This window comes from Procambarus clarkii, chromosome 1 (genome assembly GCF_040958095.1).
Source record: "Procambarus clarkii isolate CNS0578487 chromosome 1, FALCON_Pclarkii_2.0, whole genome shotgun sequence".
NCBI classification, from domain to species: Eukaryota; Metazoa; Arthropoda; class Malacostraca; order Decapoda; family Cambaridae; genus Procambarus; species Procambarus clarkii.
The window spans coordinates 33,158,531-33,178,121 of NC_091150.1; the positions used below are offsets into that span (position 1 = coordinate 33,158,531).

The 19,591-nt window shown below is 40.0% G+C and overlaps 1 protein-coding gene across 1 annotated transcript; it reads left to right on the forward strand.

The window, feature by feature from the left end:
• Positions 1-7,703: 7,703 nt before the first annotated feature.
• Positions 7,704-11,491, forward strand: LOC123748371 (uncharacterized). The gene is made up of 3 exons (XM_045730563.2): positions 7,704-8,088; positions 9,966-10,044; positions 10,624-11,491. Exons 1-3 carry the CDS (start codon positions 8,064-8,066, stop codon positions 10,913-10,915), a joined length of 396 nt encoding a protein of 131 aa, XP_045586519.2. The 5' UTR covers positions 7,704-8,063; the 3' UTR covers positions 10,916-11,491.
• The last annotated feature ends 8,100 nt before the right edge of the window (positions 11,492-19,591 follow it).

Consider the following 19,591-nt stretch of genomic DNA (forward strand, 5'->3'; position numbering starts at 1 on the left):
AAGCACAGCACCGCTCCTGTGCCAGGTAAGTTACGGGCTCACCATAGCCCGTGCTACTTGCCCCGCTCCTGTGCCAGGCAAGTTACGGGCTCACCATAGCCCGTGCTACTTGCCCCGCTCCTGTGCCAGGTAAGTTACGGGCTCACCATAGCCCGTGCTACTAGCCCCGCTCCTGTGCCAGGTAAGTTACGGGCTCACCATAGCCCGTGCTACTTGGAACTTCCGAGTAGCTGAATCTATAACAACAACAACGAGCGTTAAGAGAGAGAGAGAGACAAGTTACAGCCCCGCTCCTGTGCCAGGTAAGTCCACTACGGGCTCACCATAGCCCGTGCTACTTGGAAGGTTTTGTTCCCAGTAGCTGAATCTTAAATAACAACAAGAACGTTAAGATAAAGTTATACAGAGAAAAGCTTCCATCTGATAACAAGGGATCATGCAGTCATACAAAATAACTTTATTTACGGGCATACTTCGACTAAATCGTCGTGAAAAGTGAAAATAAAATTAAGTTTGTCGAGATTAGAACAAGTTGTTTAAGCACAAGACATACAGTTTCCTTAAGCGAAGTTAATACGACGCAGAAGACGCGAGAATATAACGGAAATCTACCGTATATACCATAGTCGATTGTGCCAGTTCACCTGTAACTGCCGTGATCTTACGATAGGCGATTGTGGGACTGAGCAATATACCTGGCAACTACAGCCTCCTGGGGCCAGATTCACGAAAGCACTTACGCAAACACTTAGAAACCTGTACATCTTTTCTCAATCTTTGGCGGCTTTGTTTACAATTATTAAACAGTTAACGAGCTCCGAAGCACCAGGATGCTGTTTATAACAATAACAACAGTTGAATGGGAAGTTTTCATGCTTGTAAATTGTTTAATAAATGTAACCAAAGCCGTCAAAGATTGAGGAAAGATGTACACGTTCGTAAGTGCTTGCGTAAGTGCTTTTGTGAATCTGGCCCCTTGAGTTGAGACGTCAGTGGGTAAGTGTCCAGTCGGATGTATTTGCGGTGTAAATTATTATATTTACAATGAGTTGATAATCGTTTGAGCCACCATTGGTGAGGTGGTTAAGATACCTCGTCATCTGCCGGACTTATGCTTCAGGGGCGACTTCCTAGCGGCCTTTCGCCTCCTAGCGGACTTACACTTCCTGGCAGCCCTCCTTGGGAACCGACTCCCACACCACAATCGTCTCTAAAAAAACACAGAAGGGCCACTGGCCATGAATTACTAGCGTTGATTGTCTCATCATGTAATTTAGTAGATAGGAAAGCTAACAAGCAAGTGGACTAGGTGGGGGCGGCCACTTGACGATTCAGCGTCAAGTCCAATTTTGGCTGGCTTTGTACGACGCAATGTGAGAGCAAACACTCGAGCGGACGTTCAGACCGATGAACGGACACCCAAACAAGCGGACTGAGAGACAGACAGAAAAAGAAAAAACACGCACCCGGACAAACATGTGGACGGAGAGACAGACATATGTACATATGGATGGAGGCAGAATCAATATTTTTCAACTTTGACAGGTGGGCTGAGAGAAGCACACAGGATATATGCATGGCGGTCGACACCAACCTACTGGCCTCCTCCGTGCTGTAGTGACTATTAAAAATGATGTATTCCTTGTTATCGACGAAATATAATTATACATAACTTATGAGGCCAAGTAAAAGGTTTTATATGTTATCTTGGGGGTTATGTTGACTGCCGGGTGAGGGGGGGGGGGGGATCCCAGTTCTTCCCTGGTCATTTCTCGCGTCTCCTTTAGTTGTAACTTTATCTACAGGTTTTAAAGTTGAAATAGAACATTCTCTGTAACTAGCTGGCACTGTAATTATAAAGTGTGAAGTGCTTGTGCTTGACAAGGTACGGGCTCCATGCTGGGGCCGCAACCTCCAGGATTGGTCGTTACATACGTGGTATACAAGGTTCTGAAAGATTCCTTACACAGGTTCCTGAAGGCATTTCTGACGTTAGCCAACCTTGCATACTTCACCGATGTTATTCATTTGATGTGGGCTTCAGGAGACAGGTTTGGCGTGATATCAACTCCTAGATCTTTCTCCCTCTCCGTTTCGTGAAAGACTTCATCTCCCATTCGGTATCCAGTGTCTGGCCTATTTCCTCCACCTAGTTTCATTAACTTACATTTTCTTAGGTTGAACTTTAGCTGATGATATACTTTTGGTGTGGGCCTCTGGGGACAGGTTCGGTGTGATATCAACCCCCAGATCTTTCTCTCTATTTCACTCTTGCAGGATTTCACCTCCCAGATGATACCTTGTGTTCAGCCTCCTTCTCCCTTCGCCTAATTTAATTACCTTACACTTTCCTGAGTTGAACTTTAGCAGCCATTTTCTAGAGCATTCCTCCAGTTTGTCCAGGTCATCCTGTAGTCTCTGTCTATCTTCAACCGTCTTGATTCTTCTCATAATTTTTGCATCATCAGCAAACATTGAGAGGAACGAGTCAATACCCCCCGGAAGATCGTTTACATATATTAGAATATATGCGTATATATATTAATAAATATATATATGTGTGTGTGTGTGTGTGTGTGTGTGTGTGTGTGTGTGTGTGTGTGTGTGTGTGTGTGTGTGTGTGTGTGTGTGTGTGTGTGTGTGTGTGTGTGTGCGTGTGAGTTGTGTGTGCAGGAGCGTAGGCGTGTGCAGGATCAAGCACTGCCACACCTTGAGTCTATAAATGCACACTGCCAATAATGTTGCCCACGCGGACTCCATCAACACCAAGTGAAGTTCCTTCTCTGCTGACGTTCAATATAAACATTATTCAAGAAGTTCACTACAGCTCAACACGTGTGTGTGTGTTGTTTACTCACACACACACACACACACACACACACACACACACACACACACACACACACACACACACACACACACACACACACACACACACACCATACACAGTTTCAAATGTAGATATGATAGAGCCCAGTAGGCTCAGGAATCTGTACACCAGTTGACTGACAGTTGAGAGGCGGGACCAAAGAGCCAAAGCTCAACCCCCGCAAGCACAAATAGGTGAATACACACACACACATATGTGGATGTAATGAATATGATCAAAAACAACTTACAGTATCGATTACACTGATGATTCTCCATCAAGTTCACTGCTTAGGTCATTGGGTAGCTATGTAGCAGTGACTCAATCCCAACTGTGACAGCTCCTCGCCATGTCAGCTCTTGGTGATGCTGCAATTTCGCCCATCAGACAAAATTGCCTTTTTTAAGTAGTTTAAGTATCTGTTAGATAGCCCACATGTGCCACTATTATGTCAACTCTAGAAACACATTCGGACTTTCGAACAGATTATTGGGTGAAGCGTCCTCTAACGGTGCTTGAGTCAGGCGCCAATCAGGTGGTAGCGCTTTGTTCACTGGTCGACGTTCCCGCTCCCAACCAATTGTCAAGGGGGACTCATAAAAGCTGTGAATGTCACGAAGGCAGAGTATCTCATCATTCTTTTCGTTTTAGTTTCTGAACCTCATGAGCCTTTAATATCGATTAATCCTCTCACAAAAGGCGAGATATCCTAGTATGAACTTATATGAACCATTCATTTGACAATATCAATAAATCCTCTCACAAAAGGCGAGATATCCTAGTATGAACTTATATGAACCATTCATTTGACAATATCAATAAATCCTCTCACAAAAGGCGAGATATCCTAGTATGAACTTATATGACCCATTCATTTGACAATATCAATATATATATACTAAGTGAGGAGGAAGGGCAGTTTTCTACAGATCGTAGACTGCCGAAGTATTACATAGAAACTCAACCACAGTAAAGTCAATTAAAACTCTTGAACATGTCTAGAAAATGTTTACAGAATCATTTAAAAGAAATTTGCGGCTCCTGTGCTATGGGAGATCACAGGCTACGTATGTACTTGATAACTAGAGGAAGGGAGGTCGATACAGAATAGAACTGAAGGAAGGTGAGAATGCCGTAGCTGATGGAGTCTCTCAGGTGAAATAGAGGGATGATCTTGCTTTTTGTGATTAGAACAAAACATCGTGATGGTTAGTTTTCTTCAGGTCATGAGTTAGTCTTCCAGGTCAGGAGTTAGTCCACACCGGAGTTTGTCATCTACCAGACCAGGAGGTTTTGGAGATGAAATAGAGAAGATGAATACAATACATGAAAGATGAATACATGAATTTTACAGGTAATTTTTCTTTATTATTTATTTGCCCTCGCAGAAACAATTCAATGTTCATTTCACTATATTTTTTTCACTAAATATCAACTTTCGATGTATCAGTTATCTCAGACTCAGAGAATAATTAATATAACAAAATGAAATACCAATCTTTGGGAAAATAATATTAAACGAAGTATACTGTAAGAACATTGTCCGGAATGAATGTTTTCTTAATGGGGTTCCTGAATGCCGTTCTGATGTTTTGCCTATTTAAAATATGCCACTGAGTGTGCCTCTGGGGGGGTAAGACTATCATAGTATACCGCTCTGCTGGGTTCCTATCACCTGTGTCCATTTTCATCAAATTACATATACTCGTATTGAATTCCAGTAGCTATATCTCAGGCTAACAATACAGCCTATCCAGGATATGAAACTTACATCAAGCAGAGAGGGGGCAGGACAGGCTCACGTGTTCCCAACTTCATACTGTCTGCTTTCCTGTTCTTCCCAAACACGGGATATGCACTCGAAGGACGTCCTGTCCTTTCAGCATCCTGGTGTATGCTTGAAGTTTCGTCAGCGCGGCTTCTTGATGCCGCGTGAAGACGGGCACTGTTGGATTTCCCCTCATTTCCTGTTGGCGTGTGTTTTGGTCTTGCAACTTTATTCAAGATACAAGAGTATCTTCCGCTTCCTTAAGCTTGAGCTTTTGCCTCCGGAAAAAGGGATTAACTTACTGGGCACCAGTGTTTGACCTCCCCCCCCCTCTTTTCTTCCCCACACCCCCCACATTCTGCGAAGAGAGACCTAGGCACCCCTTCCCCACAATTTTTATTTATACAGATGATCAAATGGGAAACAAGAGAGCTGCTTTCTTAACATGCATATTAGACGTTTTAAAACCTTATTTAAATGCCCACAATAAAAGTTCTCCGTGTCAATACACGCAGAGAGGATATATGTGCCTGAAACGCTTCGCGTAATAGTGGCTTTAGGCATTGTATGTACTAGCTCTATCTATAAATCCATCAATGTTTGTATCACATCTTGTATGTATGTACTTTACCTGAATAAACATTTGAATTTGAATATATTAACACTAGATAACAAATAATATCTTGGGTGACCTTGGATGTGGAGTACAGCAGCCGCTGCAAAGGGGTTACATGTCAACATTGCATCTCTAAGGGGACATAACTTATTCCAGAATTCTGAGGGACGAAACTTACTCCAAAGTTCTGAGAACGTGAAATTGACTCGAATGTCTGCAAAAAAAAAATCAACTTACTCTCCAAAACCTGTTATTAAAGATATATATTAAACCTAATGTTTCCAACTAATTTGCATGTCTATTTATTTCAAGATGAATTAAGAGACGATAAGGAGACATGGGAAAATGTTATACTTTCCGATAATTTTCATTATGACCTAAGCATTTAATATATATATATATATATATATATATATATATATATATATATATATATATATATATATATATATATATATATATATATATGTCGTACCTAGTAGCCAGAACGCACTTCTCAGCCTACTGTGCAAGGCCCTATTTGCCTAATAAGCCAAGTTTCTCTGAATTAAAATATTTTCTCTAATTTTTTTCTTATGAAATGATAAAGCTATCCATTTCATTATGTATGAGGTCAAATTTTTTATATTGGAGTTAAAATTAACGTAGATATATAACCGAACCTACCCAACACTACCTAACCTAACCTAACCTATCTTTATAGGTTAGGTTAGGTTAGGTAGCCGAAAAAGTTAGGTTAGGTTTGGTTAGGTCGGTTAGGTTGCCGAAAAACAATTAATTCATGAAAACTTGGCTTATTAGGCAAATTGGGCCTTGCATAGTAGGCTGAGAAGTGCGTTCTGGCTACTAGGTACGACATATATATATATATATATATATATATATATATATATATATATATATATATATATATATATATATATATATATATATATATATTGACTCGATATAACTTAATTAAATCGGTTCCAGTTCACTGAAAATTATCACAGTATCACACAGGAATTTGATCGTGTTGCTAAATCTTGGTTTTTAAATAAACAGGTTTTTTTAATAGTTACAGTACAAAGTTTAGATTAAGATCGGACCATATAAAAACAACGCGGAGAGGAAGTTCATAAATTACAACTGCGGATAAACCTTCATTTTTTTTTGTATATCCTGTATTTCAACCGTACAGCAGTTTGTCTCGTTTCATAATCCTTTATTTGTTACTTAAATTGTTTTATTGTGTATTTATTTAATGGAAATTAATGGGGTTTGGATTAGCCAGTCCTAATGAAGCTAGAAATGGGCTACATCTGTCACCTGTCACTGCTACAATGTCACCTGTCACGGCTACAAGGTCATCTGTCACCGATACAGTGTTATCTGTCACTGCTATAATGTCATTTTGAACAGGATTCCTTAACTGTTCGAACTTATTCAGTTGAGTCAATAGTGACTGAAGGACTGACCATTTGGTCCGGCCTTCGTAGACGTGCCCAGCGATGGTGACGTGGTGATGATACGGGTAATGGTGATATTAATGGTGATGAAACTGAAGGGTTTTATAGTGATAGTGATGTTAGTAATGTTGACTACAATAGTAGTAGGTAACAATAGCAGATAATGGTGGTGACGATGAAGGTGGTGAAGATGATGGCGGTGGTAGTGGTGATGGTGGTGAAGACAGACCGATAGGTGAGGGTGATGATGGTGGTGAGGGTGATGATGGTGGTGATGATGATGGTGGTGGTGATGATGGTGGTGGTGATGATGGTGGTGGTGGTGATGGCGGTGGTGATGATGGTGGGGTGAAGATGGTGGTGATTATGGTAAATGATGTTGTTAGTGATGATTGGAGTGTGATGATGGTGGTGGTACTATTGGAAGATGAGTAGGGTTGATGGTGAAGGGGGAGGGGAGGGTTGTGATGGTACAGATGGTAGTACTCACCTAGTTGTACTCATCTAGTTGTGCTTGCGAAGGTTGAGCTTTGACTCCTTGGTCCCGTCTCTCGACTGTCAATCAACTGGTGTACAGATTCTGAAGCCTATTGGGCTCTATCATATCTACACTTGAAACTGTGTATGGCGTCAGCCTCCACCACATCACTGCCTAATGCATTCCACCTGTTAACTACTCTGACCCTAAAAAAGTTCTTTCTAACGTCCCTGTGGCTCATTTGGGTACTCTGTTTCCACTCTGTGTTCAGTGGTGGTCGTGTTTGGTGGAAGATCTTCAAGAGATTATCCTGCTGGCAGTGGTGGCATGGGTACTGTAGTCTGTGGTTCGGGTGGTGGTATTGCTGATGGAAGCGATTAAAGTGGAGGAATTGGGGATATATTAAAACTTTATGTACTGATACGCATTTAACACATTGCCAAATTCAAAGTTAAATCAACAATTTATCCTCACAGCAAAGTTTTACAAATGTAATCGGGCCAAACACTCATTTCGGGTTTTTTATATTTTCTTTCCTGGTTCTAAACCAAACACAAAATCAGAGAGCAAAGAGTGCTACACACACACATTTTCCTCACCAGAGGGCTCTTCCTGCGGACCCCAGCCTGAGTCATTTTTAGTGTGTCCGCAGTCATCCGGTAAAAATTAAATTATCTGACGTCAACCTCGTGTATTTAAGATCCCGGGGAGCAAAAAATATCTCCATTAACCCTCAGACCATTGCAGAGTGCAAGTTGGTGCTCTGCTAAACCTTTTGTAGTAGATCACCCCCTTCTCCTGCAACTTTACCAGCCAACTCTACAAGGACAGACGCCACCTGTGAAGCGAAACTCGCACCGGACACCTGCTACACTGGACCTGAGATGAACCCCGTGTGTTCAGGAAATGGTAAGGGCAATCTAACTCGTGTTAGAATAACTTGAGAAATATTTGAAGTATAACTAAGTCAATCTCTGAGGCTCGCAAACTCTCGGTGCACGAAATAACGAAATTTCACATTGAATATTCAATAAGTGAATGGATTAAGGGGTGACACTTACTGTGTGGTATTGTTATTTTTTTAACACTTTAAAACTGGTTGGATCTTTGCTGGCTTCTCCGGTTCATTAACGAAGCAGATGCACAAATGCAGTAGTGATGATCTCTATGTAATTTTAAAAGGCATTGCAGAGTTAAGGAAGATACTAGTGCAATGTTGAACTTGTGAATGATAGCAGATGAGGGAGGTGCGGGAGTGTGAGCAGGTACAGGAGGGCGTGATAAGGTTTATTTTAAACTTTACAGCTTGACAGCTTGCAAATGGTATTAAGTCAATGTGGATTTTGTGGTAAACATATTTTTTGTGGTTATATATATGTATATATATATATATATATATATATATATATATATATATATATATATATATATATATATATATATATATTATATATAATATATATATATATATATATATATATATATATATATATATATATATATATATATATATATATATATATATATTAGTATATTTTGGTAGCAGTCTTTCCTGTAGACATATATTATTAAATATGACCGAAAAAGTAAGATTAATAATTCTAACACGAATTTTCTCAATCTTTCGTACATTACGCTTCACTGTTGGAGGTAAATCAAAAATCACTTCTCCAAAATTCATTTTTATTTCTAGTCTGACGCGACACGGGCGCGTTTCGTAAAACTTATTACATTTTCAAAGACTTCACAAATACACAACTGATTAGAACTTACGTCTCTCTGATATTATATCTACATTTGAGTGAGGTGGGAAGGATGATGTGGCATTAACACAAGACAGAACAGGGGATATTAATAGGGTATTAAAAGTATCAACACAAGACAGAACAGAAACAATGGGTTTTGAATAGAAGTGTTTGTAGACCAATCAAGAAATATGGACCAATAGGCTTTCTACAAACACTTCTATTCAAAACCCATTGTTTCTGTTCTGTCTTGTGTTGATACTTTTAATACCCTATTAATATCCCCTGTTCTGTCTTGTGTTAATGCCACATCATCCTTCCCACCTCACTCAAATGTAGATATAATATCAGAGAGACGTAAGTTCTAATCAGTTGTGTATTTGTGAAGTCTTTGAAAATGTAATAAGTTTTACGAAACGCGCCCGTGTCGCGTCAGACTAGAAATAAAAATGAATTTTGGAGAAGTGATTTTTGATTTACCTCCAACAGTGAAGCGTAATGTACGAAAGATTGAGAAAATTCGTGTTAGAATTATTAATCTTACTTTTTCGGTCATATTTAATAATATATATATATATATATATATATATATATATATATATATATATATATATATATATATATATATATATATATATTATATATATATATATATATATATATATATATATATATATATATATATATATATATATATTTACCCGAAAATAGCGTTTCGGGCAAATCTTTAATTCTAATATATCCCGGAATACGACCCCGCCAAATCGTTTAACAACCAGGTACCAATTTTACTGTTGGGTAAACAGAGGCTACAGTTAAGGATTGACGCCCAGTAAATCCTCCCCCGGTCAGGATACGAACCCAGGACAAAGCGCTCACGAAATGTCAGGAGAGTGTCTTACCACAACACCACGACGGGGGATTGCTTTCTAATACTTTTTAATGTGTTATTTTCACGATGATGACCTTCAAACATATTTGCAAACACGATTTTTAAGCTCAAACATATATCGATACAAACATTTATTTTTGCATTTACAGGGGGTCAGCCACCGAATATTCCAGGGGGTCAGCCCCCGAAAAATAGAGCAGAAGCTAGAAGTAACCATAGACTTATAAGGTAAAATTATTGATTTTCTTTATCTCCATTGAACTGTAATAATATCTTTTTTAATAATTTTCATTTAAATTAGTTTGAATTTGTGAACAATTACTAGTTATTAAGGCTATGATTGTGGGGAAACTGTGTAAAAATCGTTCATAGTTGTGAATTCTACGGCTGGTTATCGCGCGATTACTCTTCCTATTAATTGTAAACATGCAACAGTTCTGCTTGAGTGTGAAATTTAGCTTCGTGCTACAATCAGGCTGTGAAGCCCTCTGGTGGAGCCCTCTGGTGGAGCCCTCTGGTGGAGCAGTCTAGACGCATTAAACAGTTACTTGGATATAAAGTCATATCAATATGTGACTGCACTTGATCTTCCAGAGGGAAAGAGACGGGGAATGAGGGAGGGAAAGAAGATAGGGAATAATGGAGTAAAGAAATGTGGGCAGGAGTATGGGAAGGATGGAATGGTGGAGGGAGGGAGAAAGAAAGGGAGGGAGGTATAAGAAGTTAGGCTTCCAATATTGCTCTTCATCAACACAGGACCACATCACGAAATTGCACATTAATTCTTTTCCGTGTTTGCTCTCCCAGGGCGCAACTGCAGGCGAAATATGACCAAGAAAGACTTGAGAACCACAGACTAGCGTCTGAGATCCTGAGTACAGGCACGAGGGCGCAGGAGTTAAAAACGTCAATTAAGACAGTGCAGGACAATATTCGCGATATCGTTCACCTCAACAGTGTAAAAGACGAGGAAATTCGCAAATTAGAAACCATGAAAAGGCAGATTATTGATCACATGGAAATGTTTCTTGATGGCGTAGATGGAGATAACGAAGCAAGAGCAGTCTTGCGGTTCTTTCTGGCAAGTGAAAAGTCGTAGAGAATAATCTAATCGCTCTCCAAACCATTTTCCACCACGTTTTCTTGTCTACCAGAAATCTAGAGACTCACCGAGTCTCAGTGAGTCTCATTAACAAAGCAGGATCTTTGTTAATCAGAGAATTTGACTTTATAAATTGTGTGCGAGAGGGCTGTGAGCGCTGGACTGACTTCGAGCGAAGAGCCCCACATGGGACAACATGGGTACACACACAAAGCAAATTACAGAAAACCTTTTTCTATAATGAAATATTATCATCGAAAAAGTATTACCTGCGCTACTATTACGAATTTTACATTTTTAAAAAGAGGAAAAATATAGCTGTAACGAGGAATACTCTCCCCCTTCCTTCAGCCTACAGTTCGGGCAGGAAAAGCACAGGATCCTCAACTTGTACCTGTACTTCCCAATACCATATACACGTCCGAATGGCTAAAAGTGATGGAAACGTTCTCGAACTCACATCAACCATCTCCACACCACTTAACTAAGGCACCAGTTATTTGATCCAACACCAAATATCAGAGGCTACTCTAGACACATACAATGTTTGCATTAAATGTTGTCATTCTATACACAGTGATTGATATTAATAAAATCTTTAAAGCAACTCTTTTATACCTTCTATATCCTGCTTGGTCTAAAAATTAACTAAAATCGAGTTTAAAGTTAATATTTTATTTTTAAATCCTACAAATACTTGCAAATAGCAGGTTGATTACTAATTCATAATTGTTTAGGTCTTCATTATGATTAATTAGCTCTACTGCTAATTGTCTTATCATCCTTATTTTGGGATTTATATTGTGTCTTTGCAAATTATCTTTCTAATTCTTAGCTAAATGTCACTCACTTTATGCTAAAATTATTTAGATCGCTATATACCTTTATAAGCGGGCCTGCGGGCCGCTCCAAGCAACAGCTTGATGGACCAAACTTTATTTAGATCGCTATGCACCTCTTTAGTCTGGCCAGCACTGAAATGATTTGTACAAGTTAATTGCTCCCAATTAAGTTTTTGATGTTGATAGTGACAATGTCTACTGACCATTCTGTTATTGTGACTCTTATGTAATTAACGTACTGTACATTTTATGTAAACTTTCCCTATTATATAAGTACTACCATTTATGAATAAATTGATTGCATTGAATTATATCGTTATTTCCGTTTCAAGGCGTCACTCCATCATTATTCTTTTTTAGGCATCGTTTTGTCATTATTTCTATTTCCAGACATTTTTCCATCATTATTCTTTTTCCCAGGCATCTTTCCCTCTTTATTCCTTTTTTTCCCAGGCATCTTTCCCTCTTTATTCCTTTTTTTCCCAGGCATCTTTCCCTCTTTATTCCTTTTTTCCCAGGCATCTTTCCCTCTTTATTCCTTTTTTTCCCAGGCATCTTTCCCTCTTTATTCCTTTTTTTCCCAGGCATCTTTCCATCATTTATTCCATTTCATACATCTTTTCATCATCAGTCCTATTTCCAGGCATCTTTCCATTATTATTTCTTTTTCTAGAGATCTTCCTTTTAATTTTATAGCCAGGTTGGTGCAGGAACAGCCGGTTGCTGACCCCTGTTAGCAGGCCAAAAGCTTTCCCATTCCATAGCTCATGGTAAGTTTTACCCACTAGTTTCCCAGGAATACGATCCGCCAGTCGTTTAACAACCAGGTATTCGATCACTATTGGGTGAACAGGGGTATATAGTTATGGATTGGCGCCTAGTCAATCCTTCCCGGCCAAGATACGAACCCAGGCCAAGTCGCTCACGAAGCGTGGGGTGAGTGAGTTACCAGTGAGCCTCTCACTGTTCAAGATTCCAAGCATCTTTTGTTCATTGCTATAGTTCCAGGGTACTTTTCCTTAACTATTCCAGTTTCAAGGTATCTTCTCTTCATTGTTTCAGCTCCTAAGCATTCTTATCTTGTTAATACAATTTGATAAGATTTGCTATACAATCATTATTAATTTACAATCTTGATGGAGTGTACGACTATACTTTATTTTATATGATGTTTGTTAGATCTCTAGTTGATTATCATGCCTTGCATCTAATTAACTTCCCCGCCTCTGTTTTAAACAAACGAGAAGTAGTACAGAATGAGGCCATGAGGATAATTCTTGGTGCCCCAAGATGCACAAGAATCATCAACATGAGGGAAGAACTGAAGCTTCCAACCATACTAGAGAGAATCATGCAAGTCAACACGACCTTTGGCCTTAAAATCATGATAGACCCAACACACTAACTCACTTCTTATATGATAAATGCCTGAGTAAAATGCCTATAATCTCATTCAGCTAAACATTATTTTTAAATGCAGTTTACCTGTCACTGATATTCCTCTTTATCTGTATCTCACCATTCAAGTATCATACCCACCCGTCACCAAGAATGGAAAGGAGAATCTTGCTCTTCTCAAAACTGTCACACTCGAAACAATTGCCTCCTCCTTCAAAAATCTAACATCCCACGAGCACTGTGTCTACACCGACGGCTCAGTCCAATCACGTTTGGACGGACTGCAGCAGCATGTACGTTTTATTGAAATAATATTTGCACACAAGGGAGCCGGTCGGCCGAGCGGACAGCACGCTGGACTTGTGATCCTGAGGTCCTATGTTCGATTCCAGGCGCCGGCGAGAAACAATGGGCAGAGTTTCTTTCACCCTATGCCCCTGTTACCTAGCAGTAAAATAGGTACCTGGGTGTTAGTCAGCTGTTACTGGCTGCTTCCTGGGGGTGGAGGCCTGGTTGAAGACCGGGCCGTGGGGACACTAAAGCCCCGAAATCATTTCAAGATAACACAGACTAATAGTGTCAGGTTAAACAACTGACTGAACTCTATGCAGACAGAACTAGCGGCACTACAACTAGCTACCAGAACATTAAAAACCAAAGGAGGAAGAATAATATTTTGTGATACAAAGTCTGCTCTTCAAGCAATTGAGAACTTCTCTAAGATCGACAGCAAGAACCTCATACTAGTAATTATAAATTACCTGATCGCTGCACATAATAAAGGGGTTTGAACCTCTTTTATATGGATACCTTCACACATAACTATAACGCATCATAATGAGACAGACATTGCAGCCAAATTAGCGTGTAACAAAGATGAAGTTGAATTAGACCTAGGTATTCCATCTCTGTTGTCACGACTATATTGTTCCAAACAATCAGGTCCATTAGGAGAGAAATCAACGACTTCCAAAAGCCCGAAAGCACCAGTATAAAAAGTCATGATTTGTTCAGATCTGAAACCTATATTTATGGGCAGCACAAAACGTCCACCAGACTGTGCGACACAGTGGTTGCAAGGATCAGGTTGGGTTACCGTTATCTGTGGCAGGTGGCTACAGGTGACGGATTTCCCAATCCTGAGCACTCCAGGTGCAAACTCTGTGAGCAGGAACTCCGGCATGATCTCCCACACTACATCACTGAATGCCCAGTTATCAGACCATTCAGACCCGTTGGCATGAGGTACCTGGAGCTTTGCAATCACTTCATTAACTCTCGTGGTCTTGAGGAAATCCTCATATTGCACTCAGAGTCTGCCAGTGGAGACTACTGAACACATGCCTCTGGATGCAACCCGTTCTCGCACTTTCGTATAGTCAATATTGACTTACTAAATACGTGCATATGTGACATACTAAACATACTAATTTACCTTGAAAATCTTCATAGAAAACACCGACCTTACCTAACCTTCTTAGTATGTTAAGATAAGCATCTTATTGCTTCGTAATTACAATTATTACTTAACCTATTATAGGTATAGGTTATGAATGCTGCTGAATGACAGGCCATCTTGTGTGATGGGCATTCATCATCGACTAGGAATTATCTTGTTTATTTTATGTTTGATTATATATTTCTGGAGCAGCGATGATCTCACGTCTCGCAAGTCGGCGTTCGATCCTCGACGTTCCAGGTGGTTGGACCCCCATTCATTCCCATCGTCCTTAACGCTGGGAAATAATGCATCCATTATATCTCTTATACTTTGTACAAATGGTTATGTGAGCAGATCCTACACATCCATGTCTTACATTATATATATAAAAGAACTCTTCGTACATATATATTGTTGTAAAGACCCGTGTCGTATTATTTTCAGACCAGAATTTGAGATCATTTTAGAGTTGAATGAGGCAAGGAACGTCACTGAGATGTGCATGCCTGGTGAGTGTGAGGAGGTGGGGGGGGGGACTGAGTGTGAGAAGATGGGGAACTAAGTGTAAATGGGGACTTAGTATGCAGGCTAATTATAAACCACCTTAGAACGCTTAGAATGTAGACATCACATGAAGTCAGATAAGCTGTACTATAAGACCTAACCACAGAGAGCAGCGCTATGTTAATCTTGACCCTTATTAACAGACAAATTAAGGTCGTTGATAACCCTTGCAACAAGTTAGCAGCTGAAGCCCCATTTGTCTTGCATCAACGCGGTAATCAGGAGCATTCGAATTTAATGCTATAAATTATTGTTGTAAATTTGACGCCTACTACGCAAACTTTGTTCGTAGTGGCGTAAATCACCAACGCCTCCCGTCCTAGCTAGATAAAGAAGTCCGAGAGAGAGAGAGAGAGAGAGAGAGAGAGAGAGATGCGTATTTACAGATAAACAATTTTCCCTCTTGTTATACGATATTTATAAGGCCATACTTCTCCTGGCGATAATGTAGGAGTCATTGTGCGCACCTCAGTTCGCGCAGCATCAACAACTTGATGTATATACAAAGCCTCCATAATGAAAGCATCTATTTATTTGCTCCTTTAACAAAAGTATACATTTACCGTCGTTTTTCTTTGCATTCTTGCAAGGGCCCAGACCTGTTGTTCATTAACTTGGTGTGTTTTTCAAAGAATGAATATATCCTTTCTGCCTCTCGCCCCCACACCATGGGTACAGTCTATAATAAACTAATTAAAATAAAGTCGATAATGTTTGATAAACTGTGAGTAGATTGTTGATGCATAATTGATGGTAAGCATGAGGTGGACGAATATTGGGGTCGGTTCCTGAGCTAATTATGTGCCTCTGCAAACTTTTTCTCAGTACCACTTATAGGATGTTTATGGAGTGCCTTACCACTAATATGATGGATATGGGGGGGCGTTCTACCACTCACATGACGGATATGGTGTGACCAACCGCTCACAAAATGGATATGGGATCCACTATCACTCACAAGATAGGTGATACCTGGTTGATTACCTGGTTGATTACCTGGTTGATGGGGTTCTGGGAGTTCTTTTACTCCCCAAGCCCGGACCGAGGCCAGGCTCGACATGTGAGAGTTTAGTCCACCAGGCTGTTGCTTGGAGCGGCCCGCAGGCCCGCATATCCACCACAGCCCGGTTGGTCCAGCACTCAGACGCAAAATAAATTAGCTAATAAAAAAATTTGACCTGCGTCAACCACAATTCGAGAAGGCTCTGGTTGCTCAAGACGAAAGCATTATATCATTTCTAAACTACCATTTAGTCAAGTTTGCTTATTACTCGACTTAAAGAGATACGAACTCAAATGTTTTTTATTTATTTTCTCCAGGATGACTGAAATGCAATTTTGTAATACACTTAAAAAGGTCAAGAATGCGAGAGAATTCGCATTTCCTTGAATATTGTGCGTGAATGTGTGGATGTTGTTGTCATGTGTCGACCACAACGGCGCACGTCCCGGATGTGGCCCAACGGCTCTCAGTTGGGCAAAACGTAAAGCATTGCGGCTATTTACACATGACGATTTTCTTTTCACTATTTACACATTTACATATATGATGATGCGTCAGGCGTCCTGTGAACCTCGGTGATCGAAAGAAGGAAAAAAATATCAGTGGAAAACACCAAGTCATTACGACTAGATAGCACTTGGAAGCGGTGAGGATAAGGATTTGGGATGGGACGGGGGGGGGAAGGAATGGTGCCCATTCACTTGGACGGTTGGGGGATTGAACGCCGACCTGTATGAAGCAAGACTATCGCGGTGCCTAGTCAGGCCAAAATGTCTTCTACCAGTCACCTGCTGCAAAGCTGGACCACACCCGCCAGCTTCTGGTACACCTTGGTTAGAGCTACTGTCCGACAACGTCGAGCAAGATCCAACCGGAAAGCGGCAGTGTCGAGACCCAAAGGTTAAAATAGCGTCAGGTGTTCCAGCGGTCCCCAGGCAACCCAGAAGACCGCTTGCCGTCAAGGTTGAACCAGGAGTCCTTCCACCTTACCTTGTGTGTGTGTGTGTGCTCATCTAGTTGTGCTTGCGGGGGGTTGAGCTTTGGCTTTTTGGCTCTCAACTGTCAATCAACTGGTGTACAGAGTCTTGAGTCTACTGGGCTCTATCAAATCTACATTTTGAACTATGTATGGCGTCAACCTCCACCACGTCACTGCCTTCCATTTACTAACTACTCCGACACTGAAAAAATTCTTTCTAATGTCTCTGTGGCTCATTTGTGTACAAGATTTCCGCCTGTGTCCCCTTGTTCGTGTTTCGCCCGTGCCAAAGAGTTTGTCTTTGTCCACCCTACCAATGCCCCTGAGAATTTTGTAGGTGGTTATCATGCCTCCCCTTACTCTTCTGTCTTCCAGGGACATGAGGTTTAGCTCCCTTAGCCTTACCACGTAGATCAGTTCTACGTGGTAGAATCAGTTCTACGTTACCTCTCAGTTCTGGAACTATTCTGGTGGCATACCTCTGAAGCTTTTCTAACTTTGTCCTGTGTTTAACTAGGCATGGACTCCAGGCTGGAGCTGCATACTCTAGGATTGGTCTAACATAAGTGGTATACAAGGTCCTGAACAAGTCGTTACACAAGTTTCTAAAGGTAGTTCTTGTGTTGGCCAATCTAGCATATGCCGCTGATGATATACTTTTGATGTAAGCTTCTGGGAACAGGTTCGGTGTGATATCAACCCCCCAAGATCTTTCTCTCTATTTGACTCTTGCAGGATTTCACCTCCCAGATGGTACCTTACGTTTAGCCTTTTGCTCCCTTCGCCTAATTTTATTACTTTACACTTTCCTGAGTTGAACTTTAGTAGCCGTTTTCTAGACCATTCCTCCAGTTTGTCCAGGTCGTCCTGTAGTCTCTTTATTTTCATCTGTCTTGATTCTTCTAATAATTTTTGCATCGTCAACAAACATTGAAGGGAGTGAGTCTATACCCTCTGGAAGATCGTTTACATATATTAGAAACAGGATGGGTCCAAGTACAGAGCCCTGTGGGACTCCGCTGGTGACATCTCACCACTCTGATTTCTCCCCCCCCCCCCTCACAGTTACTCGGTGTTTTCTGTTGCTTAGATACTTATCCGCTGGAGCACCTTACCTTTTACTCCTTCCTGCCTGTTGCTCCAATTTTTGTAACAGCGTACAAACGTTTTGTGTGTACTCATCTAGTTGTATTCAGTTGTGCTTGCGGGGGTTGAGCATTGGTTCTTTGGTCCCGCCTCTCAACCGTCAATCTACTGGTGTACAGATGGGGTCAGCCTCCACCACATCACTTCCTAGTGCATTCCAATTACTAACTACTCTGACACTGAAAAAGTTCTTTCTAATGTCTCTGTGGCTCATTTGGGTACTCAGTTTCCACCTGTGTCCCCTTGTGCGTATATCACCAGTGTTAAATAATTCCTCCTTGTCTTCCCTGTCAATTAACCTGAGAATTTTGTATGTGCTGTGTGTGTGTGTGTGTGTGTGTGTGTGTGTGTGTGTGTGTGTGTGTGTGTGTGTACTCACCTAATTGTGCTTGCGGGTTTTATATATATATATATAAAATTGATAAATAATGTTTGATTTTTCCCAGATCCTGCGTTACCTTCTGATCGAGCTGTCAGTTACAGTCAATCACCAAGTAATGCAACGGCGAGTTGTTAATTGTGTTGTACAAATTTACCTGAATATTTAGGATTATTTATCAGAAAATTACCCTTATAGTTTTTGTACCAGTAGTGTTATTAACTCAATGCCAGCTTTCAATTAAGTGATGTTGGGTGGGGTGGCGGGGGCCGGATGATTAGTTACATAATCCTCGTTAGAGAAGTGTTGCATCAAGTCTCAATGTAGCATAGCAGTCCACTCAGCCACGGACCGGCTGTCAAACGTGTTGGGAAGTGTCACTATATATATATATATATATATATATATATATATATATATATATATATATATATATATATATATATATATATATATATACATATATATATATATATATATATATATATATATATATATATATATATATATATATATATATATATATATATATATGTATATATATATATATATATATATATATATATATATATATATATATATATATATATATATATATATATATATATATATATGTATATATATATATTAAATATGACCGAAAAAGTAAGATTAATAATTCTAACACGAATTTTCTCAATGTTTCTTATATTCTTTTTTACTGTTGATGGTAACTGAAAAATCAATTCTCCAAAATTCATTTTTATTTCTAGTCTGACGCGACGCCTGAACGCGTTTCGTAATAACTTATTACATTTTCAAAGACTTTAGTTTACACACACACACACAACTATAACCTGCAAACACTAAACATAAGTAAAACTCTGTTTAAGGAGAGTGGCTGACAGTAACAGGGATTACTGACAGTAACAGGGATTGCTG